The 19,142-nt window shown below is 49.4% G+C and overlaps 7 protein-coding genes across 7 annotated transcripts; all 7 read left to right on the top strand.

The window, feature by feature from the left end:
- Nucleotides 1-262: 262 nt before the first annotated feature.
- On the top strand, nt 263-1,802 carry LOC128202135 (late histone H1-like). Its single transcript, XM_052901318.1, has one exon. It carries the CDS (start codon nt 356-358, stop codon nt 1,154-1,156), a length of 801 nt encoding a protein of 266 aa, XP_052757278.1. The 5' UTR covers nt 263-355; the 3' UTR covers nt 1,157-1,802.
- A 422-nt stretch (nt 1,803-2,224) lies between these two features.
- On the top strand, nt 2,225-2,940 carry LOC128202149 (histone H2A). Its single transcript, XM_052901333.1, has one exon. The coding sequence runs from the start codon at nt 2,340-2,342 to the stop codon at nt 2,712-2,714; it is 375 nt and encodes a 124-aa protein (XP_052757293.1). The 5' UTR covers nt 2,225-2,339; the 3' UTR covers nt 2,715-2,940.
- Nucleotides 2,941-3,716: 776 nt separating this feature from the next.
- On the top strand, nt 3,717-4,620 carry LOC128202155 (histone H2B.3-like). Its single transcript, XM_052901340.1, has one exon. It carries the CDS (start codon nt 4,032-4,034, stop codon nt 4,401-4,403), a length of 372 nt encoding a protein of 123 aa, XP_052757300.1. The 5' UTR covers nt 3,717-4,031; the 3' UTR covers nt 4,404-4,620.
- Nucleotides 4,621-5,410: 790 nt separating this feature from the next.
- On the top strand, nt 5,411-5,990 carry LOC128202147 (histone H3). The gene has a single exon (XM_052901331.1). It carries the CDS (start codon nt 5,580-5,582, stop codon nt 5,988-5,990), a length of 411 nt encoding a protein of 136 aa, XP_052757291.1. The 5' UTR covers nt 5,411-5,579.
- Nucleotides 5,991-14,199: 8,209 nt separating this feature from the next.
- LOC128202137 (late histone H1-like) lies at nt 14,200-15,739 on the top strand. The gene has a single exon (XM_052901320.1). The coding sequence runs from the start codon at nt 14,293-14,295 to the stop codon at nt 15,091-15,093; it is 801 nt and encodes a 266-aa protein (XP_052757280.1). The 5' UTR covers nt 14,200-14,292; the 3' UTR covers nt 15,094-15,739.
- Nucleotides 15,740-16,157: 418 nt separating this feature from the next.
- LOC128202144 (histone H2A) lies at nt 16,158-16,854 on the top strand. The gene has a single exon (XM_052901328.1). The coding sequence runs from the start codon at nt 16,275-16,277 to the stop codon at nt 16,647-16,649; it is 375 nt and encodes a 124-aa protein (XP_052757288.1). The 5' UTR covers nt 16,158-16,274; the 3' UTR covers nt 16,650-16,854.
- A 797-nt stretch (nt 16,855-17,651) lies between these two features.
- Nucleotides 17,652-18,559, top strand: LOC128202157 (histone H2B-like). The gene has a single exon (XM_052901342.1). The coding sequence runs from the start codon at nt 17,971-17,973 to the stop codon at nt 18,340-18,342; it is 372 nt and encodes a 123-aa protein (XP_052757302.1). The 5' UTR covers nt 17,652-17,970; the 3' UTR covers nt 18,343-18,559.
- Nucleotides 18,560-19,142: the final 583 nt, after the last annotated feature.

Raw genomic sequence — 19,142 nt, 5'->3', positions numbered from 1 at the left:
AGGCACAACGCAGGGCGACGGTTCAACCGGCCCTGCACGGTCGACGACGTGAATAGATTTCCCTCATTTCCCATTTCTCCCACGAGAAATGTTTTTCCCCTAGCCGACACTATTTACAATAGTGTCGGCTCGGCCCTACGGGTCGAAAAAATCGACGCGTAGGCGGCAGCCTACGCAGTATGCGCCCGGGCAAAGAGCCATTGCTCGAGGCCCGCACCTGCAACCCTGTAAAGGGTTGCGGATGAACCTTTATTCATTCAAACGCAGCATAGCAAAAATAAGTGTAAAATTGATTGAATAATCTCTCATCTTTATATCGATATTTACACGTGCGTAAAACAAACACACACACACGATGGCCGACACAGCTGTAGCGTCCGAAACCCCCGCACCGGCGACGCCGGCGAAGAAACCGAAGGCGTCCGCTTCAGCGGCCGGCGGCGTCAAGAAGGCGAAAGCCAAACCGACGCACCCGAAGACCTCCGAGATGGTGAACAACGCCATTAAGGAGCTGAAGGAGCGCAGCGGATCCTCCCTGCAGGCGATCAAGAAATATATAGCCGCGCAGTACAAGGTTGACGCTGAAAAATTGGCACCGTTCATCAGAAAGTATCTCAAGAGCGCCGTCGAATCGGGAGCTCTGATTCAGACCAAGGGTCAGGGCGCGTCCGGTTCCTTCAAGCTCGACAAGTCGAAATCCTCCGCCGGGGGCAAGAAGAAGAGGTCGACGGCGTCGAGCAGGACCGGCTCCGCGGGTGCCTCCGCCTCGGGCGGCGGTAAGGGATCCTCTTCGGCCTCCTCCGCCGCCGCTTCGGCGACCGCCAAGTCCAGAAAGAAGGAGACGGCCGGCGCCGGTAAGGCGAAGAAGGCCGCCTCGTCCGCCGCATCGCCGTCCAAGTCGAAGGCGGCCACCAAAGACAAGAAGGCGGCCGCCGCCAAAAGGAAACCCGCCGCCGCCGCCGCCGCTGCCGCCGCGAGAAAGGCCTCCACGCCGGCCAAGGCGAAAGGCGGCGCCGCCGCAGCCGCCGCACCGAAGGCCAAGAAGACCGCCAAGCCGCCGACCAAGAAACCGAAGGCGCCCAAACCGAAGAAGACCGCCGCCGCCGCTTCCAAATCGAAGACCTCCGCTAAGAAGACCGCATCAGCCAAGAAGTAATAATTCGGCGGTGCGGTCTCTCTCGTCGCGAAGTAGACGTCGACCGACGGACGGACGGACGGACGGACGGAGTCGGCCACGCTGAGAGCTGCTGTCACCTCCATCCACACCACCACGACACAACGACGTCGACCCCGCCGTCGTCGCTGTCGATAGAGAACGGATTAGGTTCGCATTTGGTGTGTGATAAAGTGTGTGGTGGTGCAGCAGCCGCAGTCGCCGCCCGGGTGCGTGTGATGCGATGCGCCTCCCCGCCGCCCCGCCGCGTCCCGCCGCTCTGCGTCCATGGACGACGACGACGACGACGACGACGGCGACGGCGACGCTGACTACGGCCCCCGATCGTGCGCGTGTGTCGTAGTGGTATCTGCAAACAAAAACAACAAAACAAAAAGCCCTTTTCAGGGCTAACAATATTTTTCTGAATTCGAAACGGTTTCTTGGCAGGCGGGACACGAGTGAGACACGACGTCGTAGTAGATTCATCTTCTTCATCAAACAGCAGGTGAACAGACGGCAACCGACCGTCGAACACGACGACGACGACGACGACGACGACGATTATATATTATATATAATAATATACAAGTAGTAGGCACAAGGTACATACACAATCTTCCAATAAAATCTTAATTTAAAACTATATTCTTAAATATATGCGCGTGCGAGCATGCATGCATGCATTCTATTGTCCATATATGCGTTTCTCCATCCAAAAGCAAGCAACAGTCGTCACCGTCACCCCGCCATCGCCATCGCCATCATTATCACCGAGCACCGTCTCTGCTGAACGCCCGACTGCCCGACTGCCCGACTCCCGACTCCCCCGATAAATAAATAAATATATATATACATACAACATTGTACAAGTACAAAGTAGTATAACACACAACAACAACGACAACATAATCCGTAAAATGTAACCGAGCAAGCAAGTAGTACACTGTCTGTCTGTCTCGCTCGCTCGCTCTACGTTTCGCTCTCTCTCTCTCTCCGTAACCCCCCCCGATGTGCTCACGTAGCTCGCTGCGGCCCCCGTCGACACGTATATATATATTACGAATATTGGATTCGTTCATTACTTACATTTTGTCGTATCGCTCGAACGTTTCCCGCTGGTCGCGAAACGTTTGTCCTATTCCTCTGTGTTATATATTTATTTACAAGACACACGACACACAATATGTCCGGACGCGGCAAAGGCGGCAAAGTCAAGGGGAAGGCGAAGTCGCGATCCAATCGCGCCGGTCTTCAGTTCCCGGTGGGCCGTATCCATAGGCTGCTGCGCAAGGGCAACTACGCGGAGCGCGTCGGTGCCGGCGCTCCGGTCTACCTGGCGGCCGTCATGGAGTACCTCGCCGCCGAGGTGCTAGAGTTGGCCGGCAACGCCGCTAGGGACAACAAGAAGACCAGGATCATACCGAGACACCTGCAGCTCGCCATAAGGAACGACGAGGAGTTGAACAAGCTGCTCTCCGGTGTCACCATCGCTCAGGGTGGCGTCCTCCCTAACATACAGGCGGTGCTCTTGCCCAAGAAGACCGAGAAGAAAGCTTAAGAGGTCTCGCTTCTCGTTTGCGCTCGCATTCATTCACATTCACATTCACATTCACACTCGCACTCCGACTAGCACACCTGCGCGGCGCGCGCTCGCCGGTCGAGTCCTTACGTCGTCGTCGCGGTGTGTCTTATGTGTGTGGTGTGGTGTGGTGTGATGTGATGTGACGTGAATGAGAAAAAAAAAAATAATAATAATAATAAAAAGGCCCTTTTTAGGGCCGCAATACTGATCTGAAATACGCAGTGCGCGTCTCTTGAGGAGAAGAAGGTCGATTCCGCGGTACAATTAATCCGCGTGTATATATGTAACGAAGAAAAATAATAAATAAATAAACATAATAGTTTTTATGTACACACAGAGATCGAGAACAGACATAGTGATATATTAATTTGTAATACTTATTTTGTAAATTCATTAACTATTGTAAATAAACTGGCTTAAAAAAAAAAAAAAAAAAAAAAAAGTAATTCAATTGAGTTTCTTGCCAGTTCTTCTCAATTGGATCTATATACCGAACTGGACGGTAGGGTAAATATAAAATTATAATGTAAAAATTTTACGTTCATAAGCGGCTAAAATGTCCTACATGAATAAATGATTTTTGAATTTTGAATTTTGAATATTATTAAAAAAAAAAAAAAAAAAAAAAAAAAAAAAAAATAATAATAATAATAATAATAATAATAAAATTATTTATTTAAAAAGTGTGATTTATATTAATTAATTGATTGTATAGCTCATATGATATCAATTAACACTTGTCCTGGTACACGCCAATATCAGGTAAACAAACATACAATTATATTAATACTTAGAACCGTATCTTTTCTTATTAATTATAACAATTTGTGGATATTATTATTATTATAATTTTTTTTTTTTTTTTTTTTTTTTTTTTTTTTCACACAATGATGATTTACCTTCACAACGAATCACCTATATTGACTTTTTTTTTTTTTTTTTTTATTTATTATTATTGTTGTTATTATTATTCTTTAAATAGGCGGGGGGGGGGGGAGGTTTTGCAGTCTATTGCGGCGGCGCGATGCGCACGGTCCGCTATTGGTCGTAGCGCGCGTTACACCCGGTGCGCCCTCGAGCCGACCACGGTCTATATATATCAAGTAAGTGTGTTCGGATTATCGTTCATTGGTGTTTGTATCCACTCGTCCGTCGGTCGATTCTACTGTACGGCACGGTACGCGTCACTTTCGATTCTCGTTTTGTTTATTTGCGCATTTTTTATATCTTTTGCGGTTATTTGTTTATTTTTTTTTTTTTTCTTCTTCCGTTTTTTTAAATATATAAATAATAATGCCGCCCAAGATTAGCGGAAAGGCAGCGAAGAAGGCCGGTAAGGCCCAGAAGAACATCGCCAAGGGAGACAAGAAGAAGAAGCGCAAGAGGAAGGAGAGCTACGCCATTTACATCTACAAAGTGTTGAAGCAGGTCCACCCCGACACCGGCATCTCCTCCAAAGCCATGACGATCATGAACACCTTCGTGAACGATATATTTGAGCGCATCGCGGCCGAGGCTAGCCGTCTCGCCCATTACAACAAGAGGTCCACGATCACCTCGAGGGAGGTGCAGACATCCGTGAGACTGCTGCTGCCCGGTGAGCTCGCCAAGCACGCAGTGAGCGAAGGCACCAAGGCGGTCACCAAGTACACCAGCTCCAAGTGAGGAGGTGATCGCCGCGGTGATTCTACTCCCCGACGGCGACGACGAGCACGAGCACGTGGACGAGGACGACCTCCATCAGCATCACCATCACCATCACTTTCTCCAGTGCCACCACCGCCGCCTCCTCGTCTCGTTTATAGTCGTCGTGCAACGATCGCTCTCTTTCTCTATCAAAATATAATAATAACAAAACAAAGGCCCTTTTCAGGGCCACAGAGTTGTTCAGTGTTATTGTAGTCTCTCGCAAGTTAGGACGGTCTGTCTATCCCTATGTATTTGTTTGAATATTATCTAACAACACACATTTAATAAGCCAATATACCGGTAAGAATATCACAATATATATATATATATATATATATATATATATATATATATATATATATATATATATATATATATATATAGAAAACACCTGTGTGTGATATTTATTATATATAATCACGTCACAGGCTAAAACATCCACGATTATTATGTACCTATATGTCCGACTGAAGAGAAAATAATAATATAATATATATTCTTTATTTTCACTTGAACAAAAGATATACCGATTAGTTTGATGTGTTGAAAGAGAAAATAATTAGCGGTTAATCGAGTGCAGGAAAGGTACAGGCAAAAAGGTATACAAGGCAAATAGAATAAACATACACGTACACGTATAGTAGTAGTATTATTAGTTTAAAAAAACAAAAAAGTGGGATTTCAATCATTTTTCTTTAAGAAAAAATGGAGATAATGTTCTGTACGTTGGCAGATGGTGGCAACGTTTTTTTTTTTTTTTTTTTTTTTTTTTCGTCGTCCTTTTCCTTCAGTAAAATAATATTATTATAGATTAACAATTAGGTAAGTAATAGTTGTAGTAGTAGTTAGTAGTAGTCTTCTTTTGTAGCACAATAATCATCACTCACTTGCTCTCCCATTTGCACACACTTCTGCCCTCGCTCGCTAGCTCTCGCTTGCGGTCGCGCGCTCGCTATCTCACTCTCACTTCCCCCCACCCTAATCGCGTAACGTCAGTCTCTCTACACGTATATATATATAAAGACTGGAGTCGGACTGCAGAATTTTTATTCATTCTGCCATTCTCGCTGCCATCGTCGCTCGCGTCGTGATCGGTAGTGTATTTGCCTTTGTTTGTTTGTTTGTTTGTGTTTGTGGTTTGTAGAGACGATCATGGCACGTACGAAGCAGACCGCCCGTAAATCGACCGGTGGCAAGGCGCCCAGGAAACAGTTGGCGACGAAAGCTGCCCGCAAGAGCGCGCCGGCTACCGGCGGTGTCAAGAAGCCGCATCGTTACAGGCCCGGCACCGTCGCCCTCCGTGAGATCCGCCGCTACCAGAAGAGCACCGAGCTTCTGATCCGCAAGTTGCCGTTCCAGCGGCTGGTCAGAGAAATCGCCCAGGACTTCAAGACCGACTTGCGTTTCCAGAGTTCCGCCGTGATGGCCCTTCAGGAGGCCAGCGAGGCTTACTTGGTGGGTCTTTTCGAAGACACCAACTTGTGCGCCATCCACGCTAAGCGAGTTACCATCATGCCCAAGGACATCCAACTTGCCCGTCGTATCCGTGGTGAACGCGCTTAAGTTTTCTTCAAATTAATAATAATAATGAAAAGGCCCTTTTCAGGGCCGCAATTTGATTCTACTATATGAATGTTTCTAACGGTGGGGTGTATGTATGTATGTATGTATGTATGTATGTATGTATGAAAAAACATGTAAAACATTACAAACTAATATATATATATATATATAGTAACAATAACATAATATAATAACAATATATAGTATATTAGAATCCGTCATACAGGGACACTTATATAGGGATATATATTATATTTTTTAGATTTATAAAAAAAAAAGTCTGGTATTTCAATCTTATCATAGAGGAAATAATGGAGGGGCTGTCCTGTATGTTAGAAGGTAGTCCCGTTTCACAGTTGACAATATTGAGTTTTATTTATTTTATTATATTTTTATTTATTTATTTATTTATTTATTATTATTATTATTATTATTTTTTTTATTTTATTTTATTATTTGATTATTTGTTTTAACACTGGGTGTGCGCCGGAGGGCGGGGGTGGTTGGAGGGGGCGGGGGGGGGGGGGGGGGGTCAAAATATCGCCGCGCGGGTGGGGGGGGGACGCCGCGCGCCGGCGTGCGGCGTGGGTATAAATATAACGTGATTACATTCTGTCAAAGTAGTTAGTTTTGCCGTTTCGCTCGCTTCGGACGTTGTACGCGTTCGCTGTTCATTTTAGTACAGTTTCGTATCGTATCGTGTATCCTATAATAATATATAGCGAACATGACCGGTCGCGGCAAGGGAGGCAAAGGTCTTGGAAAAGGTGGCGCCAAGCGACACAGGAAGGTGCTGCGTGACAACATCCAGGGCATCACGAAGCCCGCCATCCGTCGTCTTGCTCGCCGTGGTGGCGTTAAGCGTATCTCTGGTTTGATCTACGAGGAAACTCGTGGTGTTCTGAAGGTGTTCCTTGAGAACGTCATCCGTGATGCCGTCACCTACACAGAACACGCCAAGAGAAAGACGGTCACCGCCATGGATGTCGTCTACGCTCTGAAACGCCAGGGCCGCACTCTGTACGGTTTCGGCGGTTAAATGATGATGATGATGGAGGTGGTTGACGTTATTGATCATCATCATCATCACCGTCCGTCGTCATCATTTATAATAATAAAAGGCCCTTTTTAGGGCCGCAAAATTGTCTAAATTACCGATTAGTTTCCGGTGGAATGGATATAAGTTTTTTTTTACGACCATAGGTTAATAAAATAAAAAAAAAAAAAAAAAAAAAAAATATCACAATCATAATAATATATACTATACGCGCGTATAATACTCGCTCACCCCTACCGTGATATTATCGTTTTGCACGTTTTACTAAACTAGCTACACCCACCACTACCACCTAAGTAAGCTTTGCTTTGCTCTTACGGTGAATACTTTACTTACATACATACTTACACTCTGCTTAACCATGCTTGGCTAGCTAACTGAGGGTTCGAACGAATTAATGGATGAATGAATGAAAAAAAAAAAAAAAAAAAAAAAATATATATATATATATATATATATATATATATATATATATATATAATATATATTTTAATATAATTTTCTCCTTTCTTTTTTTTTTTTTTTTTTTTTTTTTTAATTATTCGGGTGTTTGTTTGTTAATTTATTTATTTGGAGAAGGGTATTGTTGTTGTTGTTGTATACCGTACTCCGCATTAGTCATTGCTAGCAATGTACCCACAGACAGGTAGACTACTCGTACTCGATAGGCGGGCTAACAGGCCTGTTTTTTTTTCTTTTAAATAAATAAATATATAAATAAATAATTAATTATTAATAAATATATAAACGCACGTTATTGGTGACGCGTATTTATTCACAAGTAGTGAGAGTTAGTTCCCGTAGACACTTAAGTGAGAGAGACGCCGACGCCGATCATATAGCGACGTAGCTAAAGATTATTGTTATTATTATATTATATAATACTTGAGATATAATTTAACTAAGAATTGTGTTGTTATTGTTTTGTTGTGATGTTGATCGAGACAATTATTATTGACGATCGGCGTGCGAACTTTGAACCGAAGACCGCTCCCTCCCCCTCCCCTACTCGTTTTGCTTTAATATTTATTTTTTTTTTTTTGTTTCTTTCTTGCTTGTTCGCTAGTTGGTTGGCTTGCTAGCTATCTTGTTTGTTTGTTTGTTTGTTTGTTTGCTTGCTTGCTTGCTTGCTTGCTTGCTTACTCGTTCGCTCGTGCAATATATATAAATTAATTAATTACTGGACAATCGTATACTTTAAAAAAAAAAAAATAAATAAATAAATAAAAAATAAAAAAGATTATTTATAACCACCACAAATGCAGGTTGCATTCTAACAAATGGACAGACGCCGTATGTATGTTCTTAAGCGTGCGGTTGGACGATCGACCGTACGTCTGCCGCCGACCGCGCGAGTTTTACGACCCTCCACTTGAGACGGTCAAAATAGACGCGTTAGCGATGCGACGTTTGAATAATTGCTACAGATTCGAAGAACGGTATCTTCACACTTGTAACGTCGACTCGTACACGCCAAAAACTCGTGTACAATTAAGAAAAATAACTTTTAAAGTGGACCCGAGGTACTCGCGATACACAACGACAAAAATATACCGCTCTCGCGCGACGCACGCGAACCTCACCGCCTCGGCGGTGCGTCGGATGCGGAGATCAACTCGGACAGGTCACTCCGGCGGGTCGTCCAGACCTGAATATTGTGAATATGACGTTTTAGACGCAATTAATCGGACGCGGGCTAGTGAAAACTTGGAAGTGTTCATACGAGAAAACGTCTAGCGGCACACGGGTTCTCGATACGGTATTGCCGAAGGTTTCATCGGTCGCCATGTACTGAAACGCAGCAGCATGGACACTCATCGGCCAATTGCCACCGGCCGATCAAATGTGTCCGCTGTGCCGGCGAACACGCGGCCGTCGACTGCACACGACCGCGCGACCAGAAGCCCACATGCGCCAACTGCGCCAAACCGCACACCGCCAACGATAGGCGGTGTGCCGTGTACAAAAGAGAAGCCCGCCGCAGGGGTATCCAACCCGCCCTGCCGCACCCCCATTGCCTGCGGACACACCCGGGCCCAATCGTCGCGGCCCGGCGCCGCTTCAAACGGCCCCGACGCGCGCGCAACGCTCCGCGCGCGCCACAGCGCCTCAACGTTCATTCCTACCGCTGGCACCGGTGCCGGTGTCAACGGTACCTACTTTCAAGCGGGGCACACTTATGGCCCCGGCAAATCCGCCCATAGCGAGAGGCGAGGCGCCCAAGCGTCGAAAGCGCAACCGCGCCGGTCGTAAACGCCGCAACCGTATGGCGGCGGCGTCCACACCGTTAGAGGAGGTCGAGACGGCGACAACGCGCTTTCAAGCGCAACCGTCCCACGGGGCATTCGCCCCCCCCCAACGCCAGCCCCCGATATCGTCTACTTTGCACGGGGCAATCAATAGAACGAGACAGCCACAACAACAAACTAATGCTGTCTCGTTCGATCGCCGCCAGACGGCGTCATTAAACTCGAGAGTGCAACAGGTGCGTGCCCGGCCGCTATTGGCCGACGCACCTGTTACACCTAGTAACGTACCTCGGCGGCCGATTCACACGGCACCACAGCCGACTCAGACGCGCGATTTCCCCACTGTTACAGCGGACAACGGAGCCCTAAATTTAATACTGGGCCTCCTGGTCGACCTCCTTTCGGCCTTAGCGGCTGGAGAAGACGTTAAGTCGGCGGCATTGTCCGGATTGGCCACAATAAGCCAGTACAGAGGCGCGGAGTAACTCGCTCCGCGTCCTGTACTGGAACCCCGGGGGGATAAAGGACAAGGTGGACGGTCTCCGTCTCCTTGCTCAATCCCAGGATATCCATTTAATACTCCTGGGGGAGACCAAGTTGGCTCCCAGGGAGACGTTGAGGGTGCCCAACTACTTCGTGTACAGGCGGGACGAGCGGTCCCCCGCAGGTGTAGCTTACCGCGGCACCGCTATACTGGTCCGCCGCGACATTGTGCACGGTGAGTTGGCGCTCCCCGAGTTCCGCGTCATGCGCTCCATAGGAGTTAGCATAAACATCGACGGCGCGGAGCTGAGAGTATACGCCGCCTACCGCCCCCCGGTTAACGAATTCTGCCCCTCCGATGTCCGGAACGTCCTGGACGGGAGGAGTCCCACTTTACTCATGGGCGATCTTAATGCAAAACACCCGACTTGGGGTAGCCGGGTGATATCGCCTATGGGTACCAGACTCCTCCGTGACGCCGACAGTCACGGTTACGACGTGTTGGGCCCTTTACACCCAACACACATTCCTACCAACCGTCGACAATATCCAGACGTTCTGGACATAGCACTCGTGCAGCGAGTGCCCTGCCCGGTCAATATGGAGGTGTTGTATGACATGGACACACAACACCTCCCAGTTCTAGCCACGCTCGACCTAGGTGCGGTCACCACATCGCACAAGTCGGAGCGGCGGAGTACAAACTGGACGGCTTATCGTTCAAGCCTCCAGCACATACCCCTCGTCGGCGACTTTACCACGCCCGAGGGCATAGAGGCCGCCTCTATCGCTATACAAGAGCGCATCCAAAGCGCCCTAGAGGCGGCCACCACCACCGTTCACTCGGCGGCTCGTCGTCGAGTCGAATTGCCGGCACATTTGAGCGATAAGTTGTCGCGCAAACGCAAACTCCGCCGCCTATGGGCCCGCACCCGTTGTCCACGGGTCAAGCGTGAGCTTAACTGTCTCGCTGCGGAGCTGTCGGAGGGAGTCCGCGACTGGCGTGGCTCCTCGTGGGAGGGTGTAATCTCCCGCGCGGGCGAACACGACGACTCTCTGTACGCCCTAAACCGACAGCTCACTAAGGCACGACCCCCCGTCTGCCCGTTATTCGATGAAACGGGCAGGCGTTGTTACGCAGCTATTGACCGGGCAGAAATCCTGGCCAGCCACTTGGAGGGGCAGTTCACTGCCAATCCGACAGCCGCCGACGCACATAGCACTGTCGTCGAGCACCACGAGCGCGTTGTACGTCGCGTAGGCGAGTTCCATACCGCTCCGCCGCCGGACTTAACGGAGGTTAAATTCGTTTCGCCCGGCGAGGTAAGGCGCATCATCGAGCGCCTACCTAGGCGCAAGGCGCCCGGAGCGGATAAAATTCCCACAACGGCACTCGCCCAGCTGCCCCGTAGAGCATTGGTATTCATTACCAAGCTCTACAACGGCATACTCCGCACCGGCCACTTTCCTACTAATTGGAAACTTGGCCGAGTAATCGCCCTCCCGAAAGCCGGGAAAGATAAACGTTTCCCGGCCAGCTACCGGCCGATAACACTTCTCCCGCACGTAGCGAAGACCTTTGAGCGCGCGCTGCTCCGCCGGCTGTACCCGTCCGTCACTCCACGGGATGAGCAGTTCGGTTTTAGGGGCGGCCACTCAACAACGCTCCAACTTGCGCGTGTGCTGCATCATTTGGCCGTCGAACATAACCGCGGTCGATACGCCGTCGGTGTTTTTCTCGATGTCGAGAAAGCGTTCGACCGCGTGTGGCACGACGGCCTAGTATATAAGTTATTGGTGCACACAAGCACACCGCAAGCCTACGTGCGGGTAATAGACAATTTTCTACGCGGCCGGAGCTTTTATGTCACGGTCGAGGGCGTGGACTCAACAGTCCACCCTATTGCCGCCGGAGTGCCGCAGGGCAGCTGTATTTCACCAGCATTGTACGCGACGTACACGGACGACATCCCCACCTTGGGGGATGAGCTCCTTGAGGGAGAGCGTGATGTCGTCCTCGCTCTATTTGCCGACGACAGTGCGTATTTCACGTCGTCGACCAACGCCGACATCGCTGCACGTAGAATGCAGCGACTGTTGGACCTCTTGCCTGTGTGGCTAGACAAGTGGCGTATTGCCGTCAACGTGGGGAAGACGGTGGCGCTGCTAACTCGTAGCCGCACACGCTATCCGCCGCCTCTCCATCTCCGTGGGTTACCCATATCATGGGAGCACTCAGTGCGTTACCTAGGGGTAGAGATCGACCGGTCGCTGCGAATGACAGCACAGGTAAACCGCGCGGTCACACAGACTAAGACCGCGCGGGCCATGCTGCGGCCGGTCCTGCATTCCACTCCCGCTGCGAACGAAGTTAGGGATATATAAATCTTATATTCGTTCGCAGCTGACATACGTCTCCCGCGCGTGGTACGCACTGTGTTCTGACTCACAGAGGCGGCGCATGTAGGTTCAACAGAACTGCGTTCTGCGACTGTGCGCAGGCGCGGGTCGTTACGCTCGTAATGACGTAATCCCGGGATCTCGCGGTCCCCACTGTGGAAGAGTTTGTCCGCCGGCTGGCACGCACAATGTTCAGCCGGGCGGACAGCAGTCACCAAACACCTGAGGGACCTCGCACCACTTCACGCGCGCCCACCGGACGCGACACGCGCACTGCCGCGAGATCTCCTGCGCACAGCAGGCACCCCGCAGGGCGACGGTTAATACCGGCCCTGCACGGTCGACGACACACATTTCCATATTTCCCCGCTCACTTTTTCACTTTTTCTATTTTCATTTTCCCTAGCCGGCGCTATTCACAATAGTGTCGGCTCAGCCCAACGGGCTGAAATGTATTGACGCACAGGCGGCAGCCTGTGCAGACCGCTCGGGCAAAGGGTACACACCCGAGGCCCGCACCTGCAACCCTGTAAAGGGTTGCGGATGAACCCTTATTATAACGCAGCATCGGGAAAGATAAAAGACTCCCGGCCAGTTACCGGCCGATAACACTGCTCCCGCACGTAGCTAAGACCTTTGAGCGTGCGCTGCTCCGCCGTCTGTACCCGCATGTCACCCCGCGGGACGAACAGTACGGTTTTAGGGGCGGCCACTCTACCACGCTCCAGCTTGCGCGCGTGCTCCACCACATGGCCGTCGAGCATAACCGCGGTCGACGCGTAGTCGGTGTGTTTCTCGACATAGAGAAAGCGTTCGACCGTGTGTGGCACGACGGCCTAGTATACAAGTTGGTGGAGTATACTAGCACGCCGCAAGCCTACGTGCGGGTCATAGACAATTTTCTTACCGGCCGGAACTTTTATGTAACGGTCGAGGGCACGGACTCTACCGTCCACCCCATCGCCGCCGGAGTGCCGCAGGGCAGCTGCATATCGCCAGCTTTGTACGCGACGTACACCGACGACATCCCCACCTTGAGGGATGAGCTCCTCGAGGGAGAGCGCGATGTCGTCCTCGCCCTTTTTGCCGACGACAGTGCCTATTTCACGTCGTCGACCAGTGTCGTTGCCGCCGCACGCAAGATGCAGCGGCTGCTGAACCTCCTGCCCGAGTGGCTCGACAAGTGGCGCATCGCCGTCAACGTGGGTAAGACGGTGGCGCTCGCCACTCGCTGCAGGACCCACTATCCGCCGCCTCTCAACCTCCGTGGCACGCCCATCTCATGGGAGCGCACAGTGCGCTACCTAGGGGTCGAGATAGACCGGTCGCTGCGTATGACCGCGCACGTTTCACGCGCGGTCACGCAGGCAAAGGCCGCACGCGGCATGCTGCGACCGGTCCTACGTTCCAACCTGTCGCTGCGGACGAAAGTAGGTATCTACAAAGCCTATATTCGTTCGCAGCTGACGTATGCCTCCCCCGCGTGGTACGCACTGTGCTCCGATGCACAGAGGCGGCGCCTGCAGGTTCAGCAGAACTGTGCCTTGCGACTGTGCGCAGACGCTGCTAGATACGTCAGAAATGACGTCATAGCCCGAGATCTCGCGGTCCCTAGCGTGGACGAATTTGTCCGCCGGCTGGCACGCGCTATGTTCAGCCGGGCGGATAATAGCGTCCACCCCCATCTAAGGGACCTCGCCCCACTCCATGCGCGTCCCCCGGACGCAACGCGCGCATTGCCGCGAGATCTCCTGCGCACAGCAGGCACAACGCAGCGACGGTTCAACCGGCCCTGCACGGTCGACGACGTGAATAATTTCCCCATTTCCCATTTCTCCCACGAGAAATGTTTTTTTCCCTAGCCGACACTATTTACAATAGTGTCGGCTCGGCCCTACGGGTCGAAAAAATCGACGCGTAGGCGGCAGCCTACGCAGTATGCGCCCGGGCAAAGAGCCATTGCTCGAGGCCCGCACCTGCAACCCTGTAAAGGGTTGCGGATGAACCTTCATTCATTCAACGCAGCATAGCAAAAATAAGTGTAAAATTGATTGAATAATCTCTCATCTTTATATCGATATTTACACGTGCGTAAAACAAACACACACACACGATGGCCGACACAGCTGTAGCGTCCGAAACCCCCGCACCGGCGACGCCGGCGAAGAAACCGAAGGCGTCCGCTTCAGCGGCCGGCGGCGTCAAGAAGGCGAAAGCCAAACCGACGCACCCGAAGACCTCCGAGATGGTGAACAACGCCATTAAGGAGCTGAAGGAGCGCAGCGGATCCTCCCTGCAGGCGATCAAGAAATATATAGCCGCGCAGTACAAGGTTGACGCTGAAAAATTGGCACCGTTCATCAGAAAGTATCTCAAGAGCGCCGTCGAATCGGGAGCTCTGATTCAGACCAAGGGTCAGGGCGCGTCCGGTTCCTTCAAGCTCGACAAGTCGAAATCCTCCGCCGGGGGCAAGAAGAAGAGGTCGACGGCGTCGAGCAGGACCGGCTCCGCGGGTGCCTCCGCCTCGGGCGGCGGTATGGGATCCTCTTCGGCCTCCTCCGCCGCCGCTTCGGCGACCGCCAAGTCCAGAAAGAAGGAGACGGCCGGCGCCGGTAAGGCGAAGAAGGCCGCCTCGTCCGCCGCATCGCCGTCCAAGTCGAAGGCGGCCACCAAAGACAAGAAGGCGGCCGCCGCCAAAAGGAAACCCGCCGCCGCCGCCGCCGCTGCCGCCGCGAGAAAGGCCTCCACGCCGGCCAAGGCGAAAGGCGGCGCCGCCGCAGCCGCCGCACCGAAGGCCAAGAAGACCGCCAAGCCGCCGACCAAGAAACCGAAGGCGCCCAAACCGAAGAAGACCGCCGCCGCCGCTTCCAAATCGAAGACCTCCGCTAAGAAGACCGCATCAGCCAAGAAGTAATAATTCGGCGGTGCGGTCTCTCTCGTCGCGAAGTAGACGTCGACCGACGGACGGACGGACGGACGGACGGAGTCGGCCACGCTGAGAGCTGCTGTCACCTCCATCCACACCACCACGACACAACGACGTCGACCCCGCCGTCGTCGCTGTCGATAGAGAACGGATTAGGTTCGCATTTGGTGTGTGATAAAGTGTGTGGTGGTGCAGCAGCCGCAGTCGCCGCCCGGGTGCGTGTGATGCGATGCGCCTCCCCGCCGCCCCGCCGCGTCCCGCCGCTCTGCGTCCATGGACGACGACGACGACGACGACGACGGCGACGGCGACGCTGACTACGGCCCCCGATCGTGCGCGTGTGTCGTAGTGGTATCTGCAAACAAAAACAACAAAACAAAAAGCCCTTTTCAGGGCTAACAATATTTTTCTGAATTCGAAACGGTTTCTTGGCAGGCGGGACACGAGTGAGACACGACGTCGTAGTAGATTCATCTTCTTCATCAAACAGCAGGTGAACAGACGGCAACCGACCGTCGAACACGACGACGACGACGACGACGACGACGATTATATATTATATATAATAATATACAAGTAGTAGGCACAAGGTACATACACAATCTTCCAATAAAATCTTAATTTAAAACTATATTCTTAAATATATGCGCGTGCGAGCATGCATGCATGCATTCTATTGTCCATATATGCGTTTCTCCATCCAAAAGCAAGCAACAGTCGTCACCGTCACCCCGCCATCGCCATCGCCATCATTATCACCGAGCACCGTCTCTGCTGAACGCCCGACTGCCCGACTGCCCGACTCCCGACTCCCCCGATAAATAAATAAATATATATATACATACAACATGGTACAAGTACAAAGTAGTATAACACACAACAACAACGACAACATAATCCGTAAAATGTAACCGAGCAAGCAAGTAGTACACTGTCTGTCTGTCTCGCTCGCTCGCTCTACGTTTCGCTCTCTCTCTCTCTCCGTAACCCCCCCGATGTGCTCACGTAGCTCGCTGCGGCCCCGTCGACACGTATATATATATTACGAATATTGGATTCGTTCATTACTTACATTTTGTCGTATCGCTCGAACGTTTCCCGCTGGTCGCGAAACGTTTGTCCTATTCCTCTGTGTTATATATTTATTTACAAGACACACGACACACAATATGTCCGGACGCGGCAAAGGCGGCAAAGTCAAGGGGAAGGCGAAGTCGCGATCCAATCGCGCCGGTCTTCAGTTCCCGGTGGGCCGTATCCATAGGCTGCTGCGCAAGGGCAACTACGCGGAGCGCGTCGGTGCCGGCGCTCCGGTCTACCTGGCGGCCGTCATGGAGTACCTCGCCGCCGAGGTGCTAGAGTTGGCCGGCAACGCCGCTAGGGACAACAAGAAGACCAGGATCATACCGAGACACCTGCAGCTCGCCATAAGGAACGACGAGGAGTTGAACAAGCTGCTCTCCGGTGTCACCATCGCTCAGGGTGGCGTCCTCCCTAACATACAGGCGGTGCTCTTGCCCAAGAAGACCGAGAAGAAAGCTTAAGAGGTCTCGCTTCTCGTTTGCGCTCGCATTCATTCACATTCACATTCACATTCACACTCGCACTCCGACTAGCACACCTGCGCGGCGCGCGCTCGCCGGTCGAGTCCTTACGTCGTCGTCGCGGTGTGTCTTATGTGTGTGGTGTGGTGTGGTGTGATGTGATGTGACGTGAATGAGAAAAAAAAAATAATAATCATAATAAAAAAAGGCCCTTTTTAGGGCCGCAATACTGATCTGAAATACGCAGTGCGCGTCTCTTGAGGAGAAGAAGGTCGATTCCGCGGTACAATTAATCCGCGTGTATATATGTAACGAAGAAAAATAATAAATAAATAAACATAATAGTTTTTATGTACACACAGAGATCGAGAACAGACATAGTGATATATTAATTTGTAATACTTATTTTGTAAATTCATTAACTATTGTAAATAAACTGGCTTAAAAAAAAAAAAAAAAAAAAAAAAAAAAAAAGTAATTCAATTGAGTTTCTTGCCAGTTCTTCTCAATTGGATCTATATACCGAACTGGACGGTAGGGTAAATATAAAATTATAATGTAAAAATTTTACGTTCATAAGCGGCTAAAATGTCCTACATGAATAAATGATTTTTGAATTTTGAATTTTGAATATTATTAAAAAAAAAAAAAAAAAAAAAAAAAAAAAAAATAATAATAATAATAATAATAATAAAATTATATATTTAAAAAGTGTGATTTATATTAATTAATTGATTGTATAGCTCATATGATATCAATTAACACTTGTCCTGGTACACGCCAATATCAGGTAAACAAACATACAATTATATTAATACTTAGAACCGTATCTTTTCTTATTAATTATAACAATTTGTGGATATTATTATTATTATAATTTTTTTTTTTTTTTTTTTTTTTTTTTTTTTCACACAATGATGATTTACCTTCACAACGAATCACCTATATTGACTTTTTTTTTTTTTTTTTTTATATTATTATTGTTGTTATTATTATTCTTTAAATAGGCGGGGGGGGGGGGAGGTTTTGCAGTCTATTGCGGCGGCGCGATGCGCACGGTCCGCTATTGGTCGTAGCGCGCGTTACACCCGGTGCGCCCTCGAGCCGACCACGGTCTATATATATCAAGTAAGTGTGTTCGGATTATCGTTCATTGGTGTTTGTATCCACTCGTCCGTCGGTCGATTCTACTGTACGGCACGGTACGCGTCACTTTCGATTCTCGTTTTGTTTATTTGCGCATTTTTTATATCTTTTGCGGTTATTTGTTTATTTTTTTTTTTTTTTTTCTTCTTCCGTTTTTTTAAATATATAAATAATAATGCCGCCCAAGACCAGCGGAAAGGCAGCGAAGAAGGCCGGTAAGGCCCAGAAGAACATCGCCAAGGGAGACAAGAAGAAGAAGCGCAAGAGGAAGGAGAGCTACGCCATTTACATCTACAAAGTGTTGAAGCAGGTCCACCCCGACACTGGCATCTCCTCCAAAGCCATGACGATCATGAACAGCTTCGTCAACGACATTTTCGAGCGCATCGCCGGCGAGGCTAGCCGTCTCGCCCATTACAACAAGAGGTCCACGATCACCTCGAGGGAGGTGCAGACATCCGTGAGACTGCTGCTGCCCGGTGAGCTCGCCAAGCACGCAGTGAGCGAAGGCACCAAGGCGGTCACCAAGTACACCAGCTCCAAGTGAGGAGGTGATCGCCGCGGTGATTCTACTCCCCGACGGCGACGACGAGCACGAGCACGTGGACGAGGACGACCTCCATCAGCATCACCATCACCATCACTTTCTCCAGTGCCACCACCGCCGCCTCCTCGTCTCGTTTATAGTCGTCGTGCAACGATCGCTCTCTTTCTCTATCAAAATATAATAATAACAAAACAAAGGCCCTTTTCAGGGCCACAGAGTTGTTCAGTGTTATTGTAGTCTCTCGCAAGTTAGGACGGTCTGTCTATCCCTATGTATTTGTTTGAATATTATCTAACAACACACATTTAATAAGCCAATATACCGGTAAGAATATCACAATATATATATATATATATATATATATATATATATATATATATATATATATATATATAGTAACACCTGTGTGTGATATTTATTATATATAATCACGTCACAGGCTAAAACATCCACGATTATTATGTACCTATATGTCCGACTGAAGAGAAAATAATAATATAATATATATTCTTTATTTTCACTTGAACAAAAGATATACCGATTAGTTTGATGTGTTGAAAGAGAAAATAATTAGCGGTTAATCGAGTGCAGGAAAGGTACAGGCAAAAAGGTATACAAGGCAAATAGAATAAACATACACGTACACGTATAGTAGTAGTATTATTAGTTTAAAAAAACAAAAAAGTGGGATTTCAATCATTTTTCTTTAAGAAAAAATGGTGGAATGGAGATAATGTTCTGTACGTTGGCAGATGGTGGCAACGTTTTTTTTTTTTTTTTTTTTTTTTTTTTTTTTTTTT

The sequence above is a fragment of the Galleria mellonella genome, unplaced genomic scaffold, assembly GCF_026898425.1.
Source record: "Galleria mellonella isolate WM207_F2 unplaced genomic scaffold, CSIRO_AGI_GalMel_v1 utg778, whole genome shotgun sequence".
In the NCBI taxonomy this organism is placed as follows: Eukaryota; Metazoa; Arthropoda; class Insecta; order Lepidoptera; family Pyralidae; genus Galleria; species Galleria mellonella.
Note: the sequence above shows the minus strand (reverse complement) of the source record. Positions and strands in the feature narration are given on the sequence as shown.

Bases quoted from the DNA above. Each gene is read 5' to 3' on its own strand.
- LOC128202155 (XM_052901340.1), top strand. From the start codon at position 4,032: ATGCCGCCCAAGATTAGCGGAAAGGCAGCGAAGAAGGCCGGTAAGGCC.
- LOC128202137 (XM_052901320.1), top strand. From the start codon at position 14,293: ATGGCCGACACAGCTGTAGCGTCCGAAACCCCCGCACCGGCGACGCCG.
- LOC128202144 (XM_052901328.1), top strand. From the start codon at position 16,275: ATGTCCGGACGCGGCAAAGGCGGCAAAGTCAAGGGGAAGGCGAAGTCG.
- LOC128202157 (XM_052901342.1), top strand. From the start codon at position 17,971: ATGCCGCCCAAGACCAGCGGAAAGGCAGCGAAGAAGGCCGGTAAGGCC.
- LOC128202135 (XM_052901318.1), top strand. From the start codon at position 356: ATGGCCGACACAGCTGTAGCGTCCGAAACCCCCGCACCGGCGACGCCG.
- LOC128202147 (XM_052901331.1), top strand. From the start codon at position 5,580: ATGGCACGTACGAAGCAGACCGCCCGTAAATCGACCGGTGGCAAGGCG.
- LOC128202149 (XM_052901333.1), top strand. From the start codon at position 2,340: ATGTCCGGACGCGGCAAAGGCGGCAAAGTCAAGGGGAAGGCGAAGTCG.